This window comes from Falco rusticolus, chromosome 6, assembly GCF_015220075.1.
Source record: "Falco rusticolus isolate bFalRus1 chromosome 6, bFalRus1.pri, whole genome shotgun sequence".
NCBI lineage: Eukaryota > Metazoa > Chordata > Aves > Falconiformes > Falconidae > Falco > Falco rusticolus.
In genome coordinates, this window is record NC_051192.1 from 72,315,222 (window position 1) to 72,336,026 (window position 20,805).

Below are 20,805 nucleotides of genomic sequence, written 5' to 3' on the forward strand. Positions count from 1 at the left end.
TTTACCCTCTATGCTTTTGGTAGTGCAGTGCCAGCCTCCGCTGCGAGCCAAAGTTTCTTTGCATTTTGGGGAACACAAATAAAATGCAGCTAACTCGGGTCTTTGTCCTTGTATCTTTTGCAGTCTAACGTAGTATCTGATGAGCTGGCCTTAAAGCGTGGAGCCAGACAAGACTGTGTCCCCACCATCTCCACAAACAGCACCCAAACGGCTTTCCAGTCCCCAGGGTGTAACTCAAGCAAACGAGAAATGCAGGAGAATGACCTTTTTAAGGCTGAGTTTATCCTGATTACGGACTCTGGTGATGAAGATGAAGTAGCTGCTGCTTCGAACAACGTTCATCGGCCTTCCAATGGCTATGGTCCCATCAGTGCTCAGCTGCTGGCCACGTCCCACATTTCCCCTGGCATCGGGGCAGGGAAACCTCCTGGCGATGGTCAAGTTCCAGGTGCTACACTTTCCCACAGCACTGCTGATCTGCAAAAACATCAGGTAATGTGCTCTTTAAACTTTGGAACTAGCCTTTGCTTTCTGAAGCTTTCAGGACATGGACGTTGAGCCTGTTTGTAAAGCAGCTTGGCCAATTTATTCTTTCATTAGCATTTTTTTTGGCTATGCCTGTAATGTTTGGACTTTAAGGAGCTGTCCCATCTCTTCTGACTTGCTGCCTCTCCCTGTGGCTCTGGTGTACACATGGAGCAGGTAAAGCAGATCTATTGTTCTTTCCATTAAGAGCAACTCATCATGACAGCAAGTTAATCAGAAGGTGTTAGATTCCTAGCTAACCTAAATTGGCTAAGGTCGTTGAAATCAATAAAGCCTGTAGATCATTTGAATTATTAACATCTGACTTCCCAGGCCTAGGGTTTTTTTCTAAGCACCCTCTGCAGCTTTTTATGCAAGAGAAAGATGCTGTAAAAATCCTACTCTTCTGATTGTTAGTTAGCACTGATTTTGCACAGATGTAACAAAGTAATGAAGATAGAAGGCCTATTTTATGTTGATATGTATATAGATCAAATAATTTATTGATTTATTAAAATTTTAAATTGTCATTGCGACAATTCAAAAAAGGTTCTTTGATAAGTTTCATTTTAAAAATCCATCAATCTGATTTACTGCACGAAATATTAATGCCTCCTATCTTGGAAAGAGCACTGATAGTTTTCAAGGGTGTACATAAAGTGGGAAGCTTTACCTTTAGTACAATAGCAACATACTTCTCACATGGAATAAATCAAATTTTCTTTGACTGCGACAGTGTTCCTATCAGTTGAAAAAGCAGTTCTTCATCAATACTTCTAAAAAAAAGTTAAGTGTGGCTACTTGGTCTCTGAAAATGAATAGAACTTCCTATCTTGTGTTGAAATGCTTGTGCTACTCAATTTTTCATCATATTCAGAGTCAGTTTTTGATTGAGAAAATTATGAATAAGAAATCCACTCTGCTTTGGGATTCACAGCATTAAGAAACACTCATTTTTTTCTGAGAAACTCTCAGTGAAGCTGGTGAGAACTCTACCTGAGGAAGGTGTAAAGTCATAGGTAAATCTTTGCAGAGGAAGCAGCCTGTAAAAGAATAATTGTCTCAGGAAAAAAACAAATTTAGTTCAGCAATACTCTGCCGGGCTTACTTGGGTGGTGTCTTTAAAAGCTACTACAGAAATGGGGCAGAATTTTTGTAAGACTACAGAAAAAATCATATGCTGTGGTTTTCTTAAGCTTTTGATGACAAGTAAACAGGGATTTGTCTGGCAAAGTAACAGAAAATGCAGATTGCACAGAACAAGGAATCAAAGCCTAACTTTACTAACAATTCACCTGAATGTGAGGAGAGGTAGTGTGTAATATGGGCAATGCATATCTCTTCAATATTCTTAGGTCACAAGTTTTCAAGACTGTAAGTACTTCCACAGTCTTCATAATCTGAATCTCTCCAGCTATCTCTGTCGCTTCATAAGAAAAGGTTGTTTTTACCAGGCTATTTTTCACTGATGTTCTGATTCTTCTTCAGTGTTGCCTTAGGCTTTGCTCTTTCTGGTTTACTATCTAATGAAGTATCATCAGCTCAGAAATGAAGGAAAATTATGAAAACATTAGATAGATGTATTATTTATCTCTTGGTAGATTTCCTTTGTACAAAGGATTCTGTATAGGGGCTACCATGTCAGTTCTTGGATTATAATGGCAGTATCATGTAACACCTAAGAATTATTACATACAACATTATGTTAATTTAAAAGTATAACTAGACTATGGGTTTCCTGTCAGAGGTGGAAAAAACAAAGACTGGTATTGGGGACCATTGTGATGTACAGGGGATCACTCTAACTGTACCAGAGGGCTCCTACAGCTTCATTAATTTCTAACTTCATTTTAATGAAAGAAAAAAAGAAAGTATTTTCTTAAAAATGGAAGCTTCTGTTGTTCTTTGAAGCATAAACATCCTGACTGATGTTGGAAAATGCCATACTATATTCAAAGTCTGAAAAAATAATCAGTTAAAAAAACATCACCAGTTATTCTGGTCATATTTGGAACTTTTTGGTGATAATTTGCTGTTTAGGTATTGTGCCCCCTTTTTTTTTTTTAATGTTAAAGAGCATCTAGTTATGCAAGAGAGAGGCAGAGTGGCTCCTGCCCTTGGGAGTTTACCCTTTGGGATGAAGGGGATGTCTGCTTCCCTGAATGAACTCACCTTGGAGACACTTCCCGGCTCACTCCAGTGGATCAGTAGCCAGAAGGCTTTTTTAGCTAGTTCACTTGATATTCCTCTGTCCAGTGCGTGTCATCTGGCTTGGCTTTTCCAGACAAATCAGTCAAAAGTCCCTACAAACTCCTGCGATTGCCAGGAAGAATGCACCTTCCCTGTTCGGAGAAACCAGAGTGTTCTAAATGGCACCTATACGAATAGGGTCTCAGCTCACAGTCTGATTTACTGTGCTGTCTCCAGAGAGTTTGTCAAGTTTTCCACAGTCTTCAGTGCTTTTTTCTAACATTCTGGTTCTCAGGTTGCAGGCTTGGTAGGGGATTTACTTTTTCCTATCTATAACCAAATTCTCCTGAGATCAAAGCATGGTTAACTGGTCCCAGGACCAGGTCTACATCAAACCATACTTTCTCTCAGACATGATTTTTGCCATTCGGGCTCTCAGCTGGTCACACTCTCCCTTTTTCTGTTTGCCCAGCACACCTCTCAGGGCATTGCTGCTATAAGTAACCACAGTGTTTGTGCCCTTCCGAAACAATGTACTCTCACCAGGAAGACCACGTGCCTTGTGTCCAGCTCAGCTCTGCCATTTCAAATGTGCTGAAGGTTAACTGGTTAAGGCCCAGTACTAAGTCTATGACCTCTTTGATATTTCTGGGATCATCATCTACAAGGCATTAAGATCATCTTCAAGTTCCTTGATTGCTTTGTGCTAAGGTAACCTTGCCACCTGTTTCAACTTTCTTTATATGTTTTTGGGAAATGTGCATCTATCTGAGGTCCTGAGAAGAGAAAAAGGCTTGTAGTTGAATCAGAGACCTACTGTGTTCCTACAGAAACACAGATCTACTTCAGTCACTCGCTTCCTCTGCACTGATCCAGTACTACTACAGAAGCATTTTAAACCAGTGGAGAAACTGAACAGGAAAAAAAGGCAAAACAAATTCCACTGATCAAAGAAAGTTGTTATATCTCATCTACTGGCCCTGGTGAGGCTGCACCTGTAAAACCACGCTCAGTTTGATGGTTACTCATGCCCAAATTCAAGCGAGATGTGAAGAAGGGAATGGGGGTCCAGCCACTGTAAATGTGGCTAGGGCACATGTGAGCTGAGGCTGAGAGCGCTGGCTTTGCTGACTCCAGCAAAGCAGCAGACACGGAAGCATCTAGGAACAGCCCACAACTACTTGAAGGGCAGTTACAGGGATGACAGAGCCAAACTCTTCTCTGCAGTGGCAGGCAAGACAGCAATGGCCACAAATTGAAGCATGGGAGGTCCCACCTGGACATCTGGAGAAGCTTCCTCAACTGGGAGGTGGTGCTGCACTGACACAGGCCGCCCAGGGGATGCTGGAGCTGCTTCCATTAGGGCTTTAGAGACTTGGTGAGGCAGGCCACAGCTGACCTGACCTGCTGGTGTTGGTGAGAGCCCTGCTTTGAGTAGGAGGCTGGACTAGATGACCTCGAAAAATTACTTCCAACCAACTTTGATTATGATTCTTCCATCCTGTAAATAAGAGAGTAATCATCTATAGTTGTGGTTAATACTGTAACACAATAGCAAAATCTTTTCCAGAAAACTTGAATAATGGCTCAATTAGCTCAGCACTTAATGTTCAGTGCTGTTCAAACTGGAAGATGACTACTGCAACATGTCTTTATTAAACTTACATGAGCATATTTATCATCTGCTACTATGAACAATTTCCTAGCTGCTTATAAATCTTTCTTATGAAGTTTTAACTAATTAGAAGTCATTGCACATCCTGCTCTTTCATTATGGAGTTTCATATTTGTTCCTCATTTTCTTTTAATCTATTGTCTTTGTAAGGGAAATTTATCTATTCTGTTTTTAAATATAGAGGTTTCATTCCCCAGTTCTCTTTTGGTAGTTGATCAACTTCCGGAACTCATTATTAATTTCAGCAGGCTGCTCCAAATTATCAGATGTATCACCATGCTGCTTTTTAACTTGTAAAATAATTTTATGTTTCATGACACATTTAATAATATTTTCCATAATTTTAAAATATTAATAAGTTATTATTAATTTCCATTATTTTTCTTATTCTTAATTAGCAGCTTTTCCAACAGGAGTCATAATTTCTTGATACAATAAAACATATGCTACAATGATATTACAGATATACATCTTTATATTCTAATATTTGCCCTGTATACATCCGTTGGCTTTCTATGTGTTGAGGTATATAAAATAAGGGGAAGATATTTGGTGTTTATTTCTATAAATCAAGGCATTGCCTTGATTTTTCTGCAGTTATACAGAAAGTATCTTCAGTTTACAAGGCTTGCAATTTACATGGTATCATTTAGCAGGAAGAGCTCACTGATTTTAAGTTATAAGGCCTAATAGGGGTCTGATGTGCATATTTAGCCTTTAAGGTGTAGTTTAGCCCTAAAAACCCTCTTCTGTCAAGCTTCTTTCAGCATGTGCTCTCACTTGAAAGTTATTTCATTTGTTCTTTTTTTTTGTTTTGTGATGTATCAATACTATATGATATAATAATAATAAAAACAATAATATTAATAACAATAATTATAATTATTCTCTCTTATGGGGAATAAATTTGTATTTAAAGATATAATTCGCAAGCTGAGCCACAGTCATGCACAAGGCATGTATGTAGAAATTGGATGGTATAATTGTCTTTTATAGAATTGCATAATCTTTTCAGGGTATCAAACATAAGTAGATAAATAAGTGTTCTTATATTTGTATGAAGTTTGTAGGGATAAGTCAGTTTCCCTGCTTTCAAATTGCTCAGTCAAAAGTTAGGTGATAATTTATAGCCTTTTTTTTACAGTTGACTTAGATCACTATTTCATACTGATATGTTTTATTCATACTGTGTACACCCCAGTTTTTAATGTCAGCATTATAATAACTTGGAAGACTTTGAGATAATTTCTTTCTTTAGAAGCATAAAACTGTATAAAAAGTTGATAATATACTTGTATGCTCTAATTAGTTTTGAGAAATCCTAATTTGAATAGACCTAAGAAAAAAGGTACTCGAGAAATAACTCATTACTGTTTTATTAGTGTATTGTAAGACTATGGAGATGGGGATAAGGACTTTTACACGCCTACAAACTGTAAAATGCACTGCTCTCTGAATTACAAGAAAAGTGAAAAACAAACTGGATGCCTGATTTAAGTAGTTGTGAGCAAATTTCTTGTTCTGATATCACAGTGCTGCAGAAGGTGTTTACTGAATGGGAAAACGAGTACTTGAATTTCATTTACAGAAAGGCTACTTTCCACTGAACTGGTAAAGTGAGATGGGACAATATCGCAATTTTCTCACTTTCTGTTGTGTTTATACAATGTGAATAGCATCACATGATTCTGGATACTGATGACACAACTGTCTTGGGGTTTAACTAAAATGAAAAATACAGTAGCCTTGAACCTTGTTATGTCAACAAAATTGAGGTCTAATATAAATGAAGTATCATCTAACTTATCTGCACTCAGTCCCCTCCCTTATCCCTGAGTTTAAGACAGCCCTGTGCTTTTAACCAACAGAGCAGAACTAATGGAAGCACTATATGCATGACCACAGGACTGAAATGTGGGGTGCTTGACAGTTCCACAGGTTCCACCTGTATTAATGTTTTTGTTTTTCTTTTTTCTCCAGTTAATTTCCACTCTTTCCATCTCTGATCATCTTTCCTCTAAACCACCTGCTGTCCACTTAATTTCTCCAATTAATCAGAAAGTAGCGTGTGGTGCCATGGTTAACCTGAATCAAGCCTCTTCGCTGGAAGACTCCTGTAACAACTGGCAGTCAGCAACTGGGTTTTCTAAGCAAGATTCCTCTCTCTACTTTCAGTCTGCTTTCCATAGTTCACCTCCCTCCATGTCTAAAGCATCCAGTTTTTACTCCACTCCTCAGCTGTATGATAACCTACAAGTTACACCAAGTGTCTATACCCCTGGCTGTGTTTGCAAAATGGGACACTTCACCACATCCTCTGTTCCAGCAAAGAGCCCAAGCCTTTCCCCTAATCCTTCACATTCAACTGAAATTCAAGGATCTTCATCTCAGTCTTCATCCCTCAGTTCTTCCAAAAGATTGAATGCTTTATCTCTTGTCCCTGTACATATAACAACACATTCATTATCTCCTAGCCCTAAACCTTTGTCTCCACCCTCTCTTTATGGTTCCTCTTCAACCATATGTAGTATAAACGAGCCTTGCACACAAATGTCATCTAGAGGAAATTTAGTGAAGGCAGGAGTCGTATCCCCTCTGCCAAGCAGACTGACCCTCTTAACTGCTATTCTGAGATCAGGCTCTTCTCAGCGGAGACCGCTTTCACCTGCATCTTGTCCCACATTTTCTCCTAGCTCCCTTGGTTCCTCCACACTAGCAATAGATCAAAAGTCCAAAACAACTCCCCCAACCCCCAAGAAATCTGTTTCAAGCCTTCCTATAAGGCCAGATTCTCCTAGCAGAGAGAAATGTTGGCTTTCAGGATGGGCTCAGCACCTGCCTTTACCCTCCAAGCCTCATTCCACCCCTCAGTCGAGGTCCCTTTCTCCTAAAAAGCACCTTCCAGTCAGAGCGCTTCCTCCAGACCCCCGAAGTCCTCCATTATCCCCCATCTCCTCTCATAGAAAATCCATTGTCTCTCCAGGTTTGCAGTCTGCAATGCCTCCTCCTTGTTCCCCATCACACTCTTCCCTTGCAACCCCTCCCTCTCCTTCTCCAGAAGGGCTGCGATATGCTGGCTCCAGGTCCTGGGCACCTCAGAAGTCTCAGAGAGTACACACTTACTCACCCATCTTCACCTGCCGGTCATATCCTTTGCTTTCTTCTACCAGTCTTAGTGGCCTATTCTCCCCCACACTAGAAAAACACTCATCTCCTTCCCCAAGTCTTTTGCATTCAGCTTCTAGGTCTAAATCAGAATCACCCCAAACCTCTGTTCGGGAGTTGAGTCCCTCTTCCCCTAACCCTTCAAGTGTCTCAGAGCAGTGGTCTCTCTCATGGCCTTGTTCTACTCCACCAGTTCCACAAACTGGTAATATTAATTCCCATCCACTGAAGCTTAATCCTTCATTGGTGAACACAAATTATAGGTCTAATTCCTCCTCTCCAAGACCTGAGCAGTCTACCACCTCACCGGTATTAAAGTACAGGTCTCCTGTCTCAGACAAGTCACCAGGCACACTGCCATCAAGACCCAGAGAGCTGACTTCACCACAGTCTTTTTCGTTGCCTCCTGACCATGAAAACATCAAACCCAAGGTACTCTTGGTGCATGCCTATTTTCTAATAGTTCTTTGTCCCTGTAGCAAAAATCACACCCAAATTGCACAATGCTAATAAAATAAATGACCTGTGGAAAAAAATGTTTAAAAAGGAAAGATTTTGTATTGATAGTGAAGATAGCAAAGACTAAATCCTGCCATATCACATTGCTAGGAATGTGTTCTGAACTATGGGGAGGATGTAGGAATCCTTTAGCATAAAACCAAAATGCTTTATTCATGAGTGGGAGGAGATACTACTGAAGATGCATTTGTGCCCAGTGGTTCTGATATACATTTGATGCACTTTTTTTTGAAGCTCACCTAAAACACCAGTGTGTCAAAAATAAACCATAAAACATGTTCTATACACCCCAAGCTCATGTAAATCCACACGTATGCCCACCAAAAGTAACAGAAGTATGGTGATCTTGGGTGCAGGGCTGAGCTAGAAGCAACTTAATCTTTGATGTGAACTGGCTGTTCCAGTGACAACTGATTCCCAAGCACCTCGTTCCACCTGTCCTCCCCACTCCCTGGGACACTGTACTCAGCCCAGCCACACTGGGACCAGCCCAGAGGCATGGCTGAACTCAGCCTGAACACGGACTTTGGGGCCAAAAGTCAGAGATGGAAGACAGACAGTCTCCTGCTTCTTCCCTTCCTTTGGTATTTCTCTGCTCTTGTGCTAGACAGAGGATGCTTCCTACAACATGAGTTACAGCAAATATGAAAGTCTTACACTCGAGGGATCAGCCACACTCCTGCTGTTTGCCATCCACCCAAACGGGGAGCCCCAGCAGAGTGAGAATAAGCAATGATGGCAATTGCTGCAGGAGGTCTTGGGAAACAGTCGTACTTTATACCTTAAGACAAATATCAAGAACGGGAAAGGAAAGTTGATAAAAAAACCCCAAAAAACAAAAAAAACAACAGGTAGGTGAAAATAAAAGGAACTGCTATGCAAAAAGGAAGAGCTGGTAGCAGAAGACATCAGAGCTGCAGAAGGCTTTCCAGCCTCTTTCATGTCTGCACTCTTGCTTCCTTTGTGCCTCCTCTTGCTGATGTCTGAGCTCTGCCCATCAGAAAAAGGCTATCATAGTTTGTTGATTTATTTGTTCGCAGCACAAAGTTACAGCCTAGTCTGCCAGATTAAGTTGTGTCAGATATGTTCCTAACAGCTTGGCCATGGCAGGGATGACTGGAACTGCTTTGAAAATTGTTAATTGAAAATGAGAGGTTTAAATCAGCACAAAGTAGCAATTGTCATGAATCATTCTTTTAAAAACTGAATGATCCAAGAGGAACCATTGTGCCAATCACAGCTGTACAGTGTCATTACACCCTGTCAGTATTACTTAATGAAACAAAAAGAGAAATGAAATTGTAGAAATTCCAAGAAAAAAAGCCCCTGAGACAAAATTTGAAGGCATGACTGAGCCTGCAGATCGCAAAGCAGTTGCGGTTTCTGCGAGTCAGTGCAATGAGCCCTGTGAGAGTCTCTGGCAGTAAGGAAATTGCCTACTTGTGACACAGAGCTATTGCCTGAGTTTATATTTGCAGAGGTTATTACACCCTTTCTGTCTTCCCTACTGTCCCTTTTCCTTCTAATTCTGCTTTACTGTGTTGTATACTGACACTTTGGAAACTGCCCCACCACCCCATGGTACCAGGATCTCTGATGACACTCCAGCCTCAGCTCTCAGTATATTTCCAGAGAAAAAAGGAAAAGATGGAGGGGAGACAACATTAACATCCTAAGCAGCACTTAAGGGTCTTTATCGGCAAAACTTTAGAACTAGACAAAAAGTAGGTTGCTCCATTTGATGACTGTTGATGCATGACAGAAATTTTGCATGTATGAATATGCTAAGTGAATATCAAGGGGAAAGCGCAACGTCTAGAAGTGCTTGACTTTGATATGTGTAATTTTTCAACCTTAATGCTGCTTCAACAGTGGTTGATGTTAAGACACGTATTAAACCAACACCTATTAAACCAGGATTTTGACATTAGATATACATTTCAGTATTCACATCAAACTGTTCCATTAACATGATAGCAAAGCCATTATGCATAAAGGATTCTTCAATGGAGAGCTTTTATATGTCTATGTCTATGCATGCACCAATTCATGCAAATCCAAGAGTAACCTATGAACTTACTTAACTGTTTCCATTTGTATATACAAACACATGTGCTTTCCCATGCTTTATAAATTTATCTTTGTTTGCCAATGATTTAAAAATATGACTGTTTTGCAAAGTGAATATAAACATAAATCCACAGAACAGTGTGAAGTGTGAACTTTGCATCACCACAGACAATAAACAATCCTTCCCTGGACTCTGAAGACACTTTAATATTGTCCTCATGAACCTAATACAGCAAAATGAACAGTAGGATGTAGGGGAAACAGATAAAATTGGTGATTCTGCAGGAACAGATTAGAATAAAACCTTCTGGCTGTTGTTTGAAAACTCTTTGCACTGGTTTCATGGGGTATCACTCCTACATACTCTTTAAATTTTCCTATTGGAATGTAGCACAGGAATGCATGTAGATCTACCCAAGGCAGCTATGGAACAAACTAGCTGTAACAACATGGACCTCAGCACAGCTGCAAAACCTATCACAAAGCAGAAAGGATTACTCATGAGGAGCTCTACGTTACTATGGTTAGCTGCTGATTTTAAACCTTTATAGGTATGTGTCTAGATTACTTAGGTGATCATTTGAGCAAGAAAAGTAGGACATTTCCCCTCACACTCCCCAGGCTTATACTTGCCTGAGGTCTGATATTTGAGTTGGTTTGCTTCTGCTTGGACTATGGTGGAGGCCAGCAGACCTAACTCTTTATGACAGTTTAAAAATACTGCTAGATTCCCCTGAACGAGATTACTAAATGTATTTAGGAATCAAAGAATAATTTTAAGTAATGTGAACCTATTGAAGTTCAACAAAGCTGAGTGTAAAGTCTTGCACCTAGGAAGGAACAACCGCACCAGTACAGGATGGGGCTGACCTGCTGGAAGGCAGCTTTGCAGAGTTCTGGTGGACAGCAAGGTGACTGTGAGCCAGCAGTGTGCCCTGGTGGCCCAGAAGGCCAATGGGACCCTGGGGTGCATTAGGAGAAGCGTGGCCAGCAGGTGGAGGGAGGTGATCCTGCCCCTCTGCTCTGCCCTGGTGAGGCTGCATCTGGGGTGCTGTGTCCAGTGCTGGGCTCCCCAGTTCAAGAGAGACAGGGAACTGCTGGAGGGGGTCCAGCGGAGGGCTGTGAAGATGATGAGGGGGCTGGAGCATCTCTCTTATGAGGGAAGGCTGAGAGAACTGGGCCTGTTTAGCCTGGAGAAGACTGAGAGGGGACCTTACCAATGTCTACAAATATCCTAAGGGCGAGTGTCAAGAACAAGAGCAATGGGCACAAACTGCAACACAAGAAGTTCCATTTGAATATGAGGAGAAACTTCTTTCCTTTGAGAGTGACAGAGCACTGGAACAGGCTGCTCAGAGAGGCTGTGGAGTCTCCTTCGCTGGAGACATTCAAAACCCTCCTGGATGTGATCCTGTGTGACCTGCTCTGTGTGACCCTGCTTTAGCAGGGGATTGGGCTAGATGGTCTCCAGAGGTCCCTCCCAACCCTGACCATGTGATTCTGTGGTTCTGTGAACTAATATGTCAAGAAACTTATTCATATAGATGGGAAAGTGAACTAAAGACTTTCCACTCATCTCACACACTGTGACAATAGCACATTGCTCACAGGTTCTGCAGTATCTGAAAGTGATAAAGCACATTAAAGCAGTATAGAAACTTTTACATTTTAACAGTCTGATATGTCTTTGTTTAGTTCACATAACAGTACAACTAACTTCAAAGTGGTCATGGTATTTTCATTGTATATGATGCCCATCTCATCATATGTAGAAACCTATGGGCTAGCAAAGAGGTGGCATTGCTTTTACATGTTCAATTTTATGATTTTCTTCATTGTACATCAATTACAGGTAAACAAGCATGCATTTTTTAGATATGCCAATTTTAATATTTTGAATTTTGGTCTTCCATCTTACTTCAGTGAGCAGTATTTTATGTCTTATCTGCATATAGATTTTGTACATACATAAATATATATAAAAACCTACACACATTTACAGCCAGCTGTTGCTTATTAAACGTTCAAAGGGCAGGATTCAACTCACATGACTTATGACATTTGGAAGTTAGATATCCAAGCACAACTTGGGCAATTCCATTATAGCTAATGGAGAGAACATGGTGTATTTACAGGATGATTTTATTTTACCTTTCTAGATGCCTATTTTGGGAAAAGATGAATTATTCTGTAGAAATGCATGTGAATATAAAAGGCATATGATATTGACTGAAGGACCTAAATGGTAGAAATCCAAGTTAGAATCACCAGCTCATATAAATTACTACTCCCCTGCCCTCAAAAAAAGAAAAAAAGTGCAGTTCCAGCATTTGTATTCATCTGCTTTGTCAGACTGTTCATTCAGTATGATTATTGTGAATATTGACTTCTTGAATGTCTGTCAGTCCCCAGCTGCTCACTAAGAAATATGAGTGAAGCCAAAAGCAAACATAATATTATGTATAGAAAGAATTATAAGTGGTGTCCTACAATATTTCAAGAGAGGTGCGAGGATGATATAAGTTTCTCTTACCTGAATTAAAATTTTTACCCCTCTGATGTCTCTGATTGAGACTTTTATTAGATATAAAGAAAAAAGTGACAATAGTATGACCCAAAGTACAGCATACAGTTCAGCCTGTCATCTCATAATCACCGGTATTCATTGTTGCAGACAGCAGTGCATTGAAATACCTGAACTGATTAACAAGTAGCTTTATTTCTGGGTGACTATCACAGAAATAATCAATCAACAACTTCAAACTCTACTATTGTGTGATTTTATGATTTTTATTAGAATGTTGCTGAAAAAGGGACAATGTAGTGAATCCCTATTTAATTGTTTAAAAGATACATTCTAGCAGTCATGTGACTAAGAATCCTAGCTCTTGAACTCATGGAAGTATAGAAGAATCTCATAAATTATTTAAAAATTACTGAATTAAACTTCCATAATTACAAAGACAATGTGGAAAATATGTTTTCTAACTGGGCAAGCTAATACAGTCTAAAATATAAATTGTTTAGAAAGAGTAATCTTTAAAGCTGACTTAACATTTTTGTACCCAAACCCATGCGTTTTATATGGTTTAGATTGTTCATTCTGTATGCGTGGTTAGAGTGTGAAAGTTCCTTTCCTTATTTTGAAATATTTATTTGGGTGGTAGAATTCAGGAGATTGAAAGCTGGGACGTGACTTAAATGATCTATCCACTCACACAAGTAATTCAGCCTTTAAGCAACCTGATCAGTCTCATTAAAGCCAATCAAAGAAATCCTTCTGAATTAGCGGTCCAGGGTCATGCCACACAGCAGCAGTTATTGGGGTGCACATACTGGCAGAAATAGCTGTGTGCATTATCATATAAAATTACAAGAAAACTTGGAAAAAACTCACAGCCTCTCCTGGTACTAATTTAACGATAGTAGCAGAAAGTGGTCAAAATCACTTTGGAAGTTATAAGATGATACAGGGAATTCACTTTGTCCTGCTTCATTCCTAAAAGCAAAAGATGTGCATTACAGTCCTTTAGAATCTTAACAGCAACACTAGATTTTAAGAAATAGCTTTCCTAGGTACTACATAATAATTGTATTGTTTCAACCTATCTGCAAGATAGTTGGAATGGTCTTTCATTCTGTCGTACCTTTCCCCTCTCTTCCCTCTCTCTCTCTCTCTCTCTCTCTCTTCTACCCTGTTTTACTTCTCTTCCTGCTTTCTGGTTTACCCTTTTAGCAGTACAAGATCAAGACAAGCTACAAGGCATTTGCAGCAATCCCTACAAACACATTACTTATGGAACAGAAGGTTAGTGTTTGCTCAAAGACATGGGAATTGCATTGTATATTTGAGACCATTCAATTTCATGTACGTATTCTGACATTTCTGTGGGGGATATTGCAGAATGTAAACTCTGGGAACTAACTGCTCCTACCATTTTTCAGGGTTAACCACTTCCCACTGAAGACCAAAGCCTTCACTAATCTGAATTTCTGCAAATAAATTTACTGTAAAACAAAAAGGTGTCCTAAAGGAATTGCTATTTATGGCAACATCTCAAAGTCCATTTTGTTATTGGAAGGTTTCTGGAGCACTGCTGTTCTGGGAACTACCAATCAGTAGGTGTTGGTCAGTTAAGAATTATTTAATGGCTGTGCTTATACTAGTAAATTTAACATCCCAAGATATGCAAATTTAACCAGCTGTATTGCTGAACAGTGAGACCAGTCCTGATCATTGCACTGGCCACTTACCGCTGTTTACTCCTGAACAATTTCCCTGAGCACTTCAACAGTTAGCATGGGCCAGGTGCCTGTTCCCAGTACATAGTTTGGTGTAACAATCCTTTTCTGTAGGGTAGGATGATAGATCCAAAGAACAGCCTTTAGTGCATTTATTTACTAGCAAAGAAACAGCCAACAAAGGCTGGGTTGTATAGTCCTTATTTAGATAATGCAAATTCAGACGTCAATTGAAAATTAAAATCTATGTGAAGGGTTCAAAGTACCCACCAGTGTCTTTTCTAAAATCTTTCCCCAAATTATTTTTGTACAAAAGAATAGCCCACTAAGTTTAACAAAAATTTTCTATGATTAGCAATGAGCCAAATGTGTTATACGTTTAAAGGTCTTATATATGTTTAAAGACATGTCTAATCACTCTGACATCCAGTTTATAGCTTTATCAGAAAAATCTTTCTGTTCAGGACCTAGGTCAGGAACTTAGCCTCTGATTAATTTCTGTAAGATTAAGCATTCCTAACTACACATTAAATATATATTCACATACACAGCTCAGCTGATTTCACTAGAAGTTTGCAGATCCTAAAGACATGGGAAAGGATGAACTTAATTTTGTGCTTGAAATATTGCTGATTGTGATCTAGTAGTTATCAGTTAACTGCTATAAATAAGATTTTTTTTTTCTCCAAAAAAGAGACATTCCTTTCTTTCCCAATGGTCTTTTAATCTTGAATGATTTCTTTAATCTTTTGCATAAAGCCTGATCCTTCTCTTACTTAAATCTTAAATGCACTAATGAAGGTTATGTCTGCTTCAGCATGCAATGTGGTCCAATAGAAATGGCTCTGTAGAGGAAAATAGCTGATGCAGCTGATCCTACATCCCTACAGAATGGATTTTTTTTGGGGGGGGTTGATTGGGAAGAGTGCCCGTTAGTGGCTGGAAGCATTTGGTGGACTACTAAAGTGCCACTTCATGGTTGACTTAATCTGAAAGGCATCCAGTTTGTGCACTGCAAGACTGCACCGCTCTGAAAACCAAGCCAGGTAGGTGACTTCGAGCAGGTTATTCGCTCTGTGAGAACACTCCTGATGTGAACTAGTGGATTAATGTCAGCCATCTGATTGCACCTTTTCAGAAGAAAGGGGATTCCTTTTGATGGTCTCACTGATGCTCACCAGGGCATTGACTCTCAACCTGTATGTTACTTATCCCCAGTACATAAAAGTTAATTGTACAATCTAATGCCAGGATCTGTAGAAAAAGTAATACCTCAAAAGATATTTGTGTTTAGATAAACTTTTGGTTATCCACCACTTTATTGAAAATGTGAACCTTGGTGTATCCTTCAATAGTGGAAGCAGTGTCATGTAAAACTAATAAAATTTTTCTGCTACAGGATTTGCCTTCAGGAGAGGGTCTTGACTAATTTGTAAACTGTATGTTTCAGCATGGCCTGGCTACATGCTTTCTCTTGTTTTGGGAACTATGGATAATAATCTGTCGTTGATTTGTACTGGCAGCTAATTATAGTGGTCCTAAGCTAGCTGTGTTAGCTGACATGCATTTAGAGTATGGCTCTTGAAGGAAGCATGGAGGAGTCACATCGCACACATGGGCGCCATTGTACAAACCCTAATATCCAAGTATTCTCCTCAGAAATGTTGGGAAGGGAACTGGGAAGGAACCCATGCTACATTGTAGCTCAATGACAGTAATTATGTTGCTCCCATTTTATGCAATGCATTTTATGCACTCAATTAAAAAGAGGGATTCAAGACAATAAGATTTTAACAGCATAAGCAATGTTGTATTAACATTAAAATCATAGTTATACGGAGAAGAAGTTTTCAAGTGGGTTTGTGTTTTTTTTCAGCAAGGGAGGCACGTAAAATCTGAAAAGCACAGATATTACTGAGCTGAATGCATTAGGAATACATCACCTGCCTAAAGTGCTAAAAATGTGTTTTGCAGTGCAGTTGAACTGTAAATGCACATTCTCAGAAGTCAACTTTATCCACAGTGTGAGTAATTATTACTTAATTTGAGTGGTTGTGAGAAATAAGATTAGTCAGAGCTGTGATGTGGGTGATCCTAGTGACAATTCATATACAGTATTAATTAGATCCCATGATAGAAACCCGCCATTGACATGTCATATAAGGTACAATGGTTTGTCTTCCTCCAAACTGACTCCTTGTGTCTAACTTTCTCAAGTAACTTTTTTCTTTTATGTGTGTAGATGGTTTAATTTCAGCCAACATTTCCCCACTTCTTTTATGAAACTATCATATTAATGGTTTTTCTAGGACATATTCTTCTTATCTTCCAGTACTCTTACTAAAAATGAATTGTTCAAATCTGTGCTCATTGACAGAGAAGAAAAGGCTTGTTGACAATATATGTGTATACTTTGGCAACCCCAGAAGTAGCTTGATCTCATCAGATCTTGTAACTGGAATGCTTTCCAGCTGTTTGAGTTTGTATGATGTTCCTCACATCGCTTGTGTTCCACTCAGAAAAAGCCCAATCCAGGATAGGTCTTGGAAGGTTGTGCTGTAACTTCCTTCATAGTCAGAAGAGCAAAAACTTGTTTTTAAGGGATTCTCAGTGTGGTCAGGGGAGCAGCAAGAGTGGACTGCTCCACAGGAAAGGTGAACCAGAAGCGGGCAGCAAGCTGGCAGGACAGTCTCCTCACCAGCAAGGGCACAGTTCCACAATGTCTGAGCAAGGAGGGCAGTGATGGTGATAATGGGATGGCGGTAACCATGGTCAGTCAGCAGTGCCACCACAGCCATACAGATTCATTGCGATGAGGTAGGTCCACAGACCGTGATAATGAACTCTTTAGTCCAGCAGATGGTAGGATCCACTAGCTAGAAGAGGAAGCTGGACAAATTTAATGCAGGTATAAGGCAAAATTTTAACAGAAAGAAGGAAATATCCATTAGAAGAAATTTCTGGAGACTAAAATGGGCTCTGTCACAGAAATCGAAAAATCAAGACAGGACACTTTTCTAGCACTTCATACGGTAATTCCAGGCAGTTCTGTGGTTTGAGGAAGAGGTCAGACTAGATGATCACTGTTGTTCCTTATAGCCTAATTAACATTGAGTCAGTGAGTCATCCCTCTACTGACACTCACTCTTGTATAGCTTCTATAGTTACACAGACATGCTCACAGTCTAATTCAAAATCCCATTCCTAATCAGGTAGTATTTAAAAAGTAGTGTGTCTATTATTTAGAGATTGTATTTATTAAATAGCTATAAAAATATCTTGCAGTCAAAATAGATAGTGATGAAGAGTTTATTTCAGGGAGCTACAGAAAAATTTTTAAGTAGTCAGTCTGTTTAATTAGATCCTACTTCATCTTCAGAATTATGTCGAATTTGAGATGTAATTCAAAGACTGTTGGATGCCTTGGAACTGCAAACTGAAAAGTCTTTTAACAACTCAGTGGTCTTTGGTCTACAGCAAGGTGTATGCAGGGGAAACTGGGTTTGTTGTGTTTGTCCAGATATACACCCCCTCTGCATGCTGATTGGGGTGAACTTCCCTTATCTGGGCGTCGCTTTGATAGGAAGGAAAGCTGGACATACAGACTTGGGGGAGACAGGTGCTGCAAATGTTCTGCTGAGAGTTCCCCCAGTCTGAACTGTGGTGAAACTGGGAAGATGGAGTGTGCCATGAAGCACATCTACTTCACAGTTGAGGTTTATCCCACGTTAACCAAGTCTTCTGAAAAGCACTAGGAGTAACTGGCTATATATGGAAGAGGTGCAAATGAAAGCACCATTGACTTATCTGGTTTGTGTTTATCAACTAATTACAAGTGGAGAACTATAATTTCCATTTTAAATAAATGTAGAAAAAAATCTATCTTAAAGAATAAATATTGTAGGTTATCGATTTTGTCTGTTTATGGCTGTTCTTCACGTTTTCTCTGGTCACGATGCAATTTGGCTAATTTCAAGAGAGTTTAAAACAGTGTTTCCATACGATGTTACACTTTTAAGAAAACTCCAAAGACCTAGTAATTGCATTCCATCACCTATACAACAGACTGCCAGCAGTGCAGAATATTCTCTTTGTTGAGAAAAAAGAAAAGGCAAAAAAAAAAGTGAAGCATTTTCCTTCTCATGCAGAAGGAAACAGAGTTTTGGTGGATTATTTTTTGTTTGTTTTGTTTTGCTTGTTTGTTTTTTTTTTTTCATGAAAAGAAAGAAATGCAACTGAGGAAATATGGTAGGGATTTGCTACATTGGAGACCCATCTTTAGGTTCTTGCTTAGAGGGAACTCTTTACCTCTTGTATTATCAAACATCCATTGGTATAGGCACTGATCATGGTAAATAGAGATTCAAGTCACTCCTTGAAATCAGGAACTTGGAAGCCAATTTTGCCCACTCTCAGATGGTAGACCTAACTGATAGACAATTAACTACTATCAAGGATGTTTCTGGACCTGGAAATTATTTCTGGAAGCATTTTGTTGAGAATACTTTGTTAAAGGAGTATTTCATTTTTTCTTCAAGTACTTCTGGTGTGCACTTGCTAAGTGAATTTCTTGCATCCAGATTATGCGTTCAAAATGCTTCTCAAGGCTATAGATAAATACATAGTGATAAGAAAGAAAGGAAATAATTTATGCAGTCATAGAGTGATAAAGGACCTAGTTTGTCTGTAATAACAAAGCGTGCCAACGTAAGAGCAGGCTATGAGCTCCCTCTTTCTTTCAAAGGCCTTGCAGCTTTTAATATTAATTATTTTATAAGAGGAAAAGTAGTCAGGTCTTTTCAGTATCATCTCCCAGGATCTTCAAGGAATAAGTTAAAGGAACTCATGGGATATGAAGTTCCATTGTATAGAGGGATTTTTTGGCATGTGCTGAGGGCTTATGAAAAGATAGTGATGGGAAAAATATGAAGAGAAATAAAAGAAAAGGAAACTTCTTGGGTTTTGCTCAGCCCAGGGTTTTCACAGTTCAGTAAGAAGGAAGCTGTGTCAGATCCAGGTTACAATATTCATTTTTTCTTACTGTTGATGTGATCCATTGGTGGATGAAACAATGTTTTATATTTCCTATATGTTGCCAAGAGCTTTCATTCTTTTAGCAAAATGTTGGAGATCCTGTTTAGATCATTTACCAGTATCCTTTCAGCTCTGATACAGCTTTAGCAATGGAATAGCTTGGGGAAAAGAGGAGGGGAAGATTGTAGTCATTATTGATGTCAATGGTGTGTATGTATCAATTTGTCCTTTCAAGGAAAAAATTAGTTTTTCAGCAAACAGTTATTTCATCTGAACATTTAAATTCTGTCACAAATACATTTTCATTCTCCAAATTGCACTCCTCTTTTAAATTACGGTCTCACTATTGTTTTTTATATATAATAAAAAAATTTGAATGCCTAAGTAACTATGTTCCAATATTAATATTGTTAGACCATCAGCATAGGAAGCGAAGCTTGAATATTGTTATAGCGCTAATCAGCACCACTGTAGATAGCACTAATGCTTTAAATTAATCATAACATTATTGCATGATAACTCCAGTAATGAGTTCAGAAACAGTAGTCATACTTTTTTAATCTCAGATTTTTCTCTATGTAGAAATGTGAGGGGGAAAAAAAAGGCATTGCTGGAAAAAAAAAAAGAATTGTATTTTGAGAAGCTAGCAACAGATTAAGCAGAACATTTTTTTATCTTTTTAGAGGTGATAGTCATACCTAAGATCTAGTTCTCTCTGTTTCTTCTTTTTCTTTGGAGGACTCAGGTTTTTCAAATAGAAAAAAAACCCCACAAAACCCAAAGAAAAAAACAAGAGATAAAACAATGAAATAAATTAGATGGATCAGTTTGAAGATTAAAAATTTTCTTCCCCAAAGGTTCAAAAAGGCAGGAGGACACTGCAGCTTTCTTTAGCATGGCTCCTGCATGATGGCCATATCTCACAGGACCGTGGAGTGCACAGGCCTTGGTGCTGCACTCACCTGAGTTCTTTAGTCAATGAAGACTCCAAAATACAAAAATATTTGCATACCAAATTTCTACTGAAACTGATGTATATTTGGTACTTATCCAGAGTTTTGGTTCTGAACAGCCATGTGTGGATGTGGCTGTGGTTCCTCTAGAAAGATTTCTCAGTATCTTCTGGGTAGCTGTTTCTTACCCTTGATTGTGTTAACCCTCTCCCACTGCTCTGGTGAAGTGAATATGACATAGAAACATGTATTTTTTCTTAACAATTACTTTATTTTGTTCATGACTCTACTGGTTTCTTGGGGGTTTTGAGAAGCTTAGCAGTTTCTCCATTCTGAACCCATGACTGATTAAAATGTGCTGTTTTTCCTAACTCACATTCAGATTCATCAGCTCTCTACAACAGTCTGCTTTGGCAATCCTAATAGGTACTG

General features: G+C 39.1%; 2 protein-coding genes across 2 annotated transcripts in view; both read left to right on the forward strand.

Moving 5' to 3' along the window:
• Positions 1 to 249: 249 nt before the first annotated feature.
• LOC119150429 (muscular LMNA-interacting protein-like) lies at positions 250 to 8,810 on the forward strand. Its single transcript, XM_037392964.1, has 3 exons — positions 250 to 492; positions 6,371 to 7,987; positions 8,682 to 8,810. Exons 1-3 carry the CDS (start codon positions 250 to 252, stop codon positions 8,808 to 8,810), a joined length of 1,989 nt encoding a protein of 662 aa, XP_037248861.1.
• A 110-nt stretch (positions 8,811 to 8,920) lies between these two features.
• The window catches only part of LOC119150106 (muscular LMNA interacting protein), a 63,303-nt gene continuing 51,418 nt past the window's right edge, over positions 8,921 to 20,805 (forward strand). The window contains exon 1 of the mRNA XM_037392323.1: positions 8,921 to 8,925. The gene's annotated coding sequence lies outside the window, so the exon portion shown is untranslated. The remainder of the gene's footprint in view (positions 8,926 to 20,805) is intronic.

What these genes read in the sequence shown, in the direction of transcription:
- LOC119150429 (XM_037392964.1), top strand. Translation starts at nt 250, where the DNA reads ATGCAGGAGAATGACCTTTTTAAGGCTGAGTTTATCCTGATTACGGAC. An exon ending in CTGATCTGCAAAAACATCAG is followed by an intron (nt 493 to 6,370) that starts GTAATGTGCTCT and finishes TTTTTTCTCCAG; the next exon opens with TTAATTTCCACTCTTTCCAT. An exon ending in ATGAAAACATCAAACCCAAG is followed by an intron (nt 7,988 to 8,681) that starts GTACTCTTGGTG and finishes CTCTTGTGCTAG; the next exon opens with ACAGAGGATGCTTCCTACAA.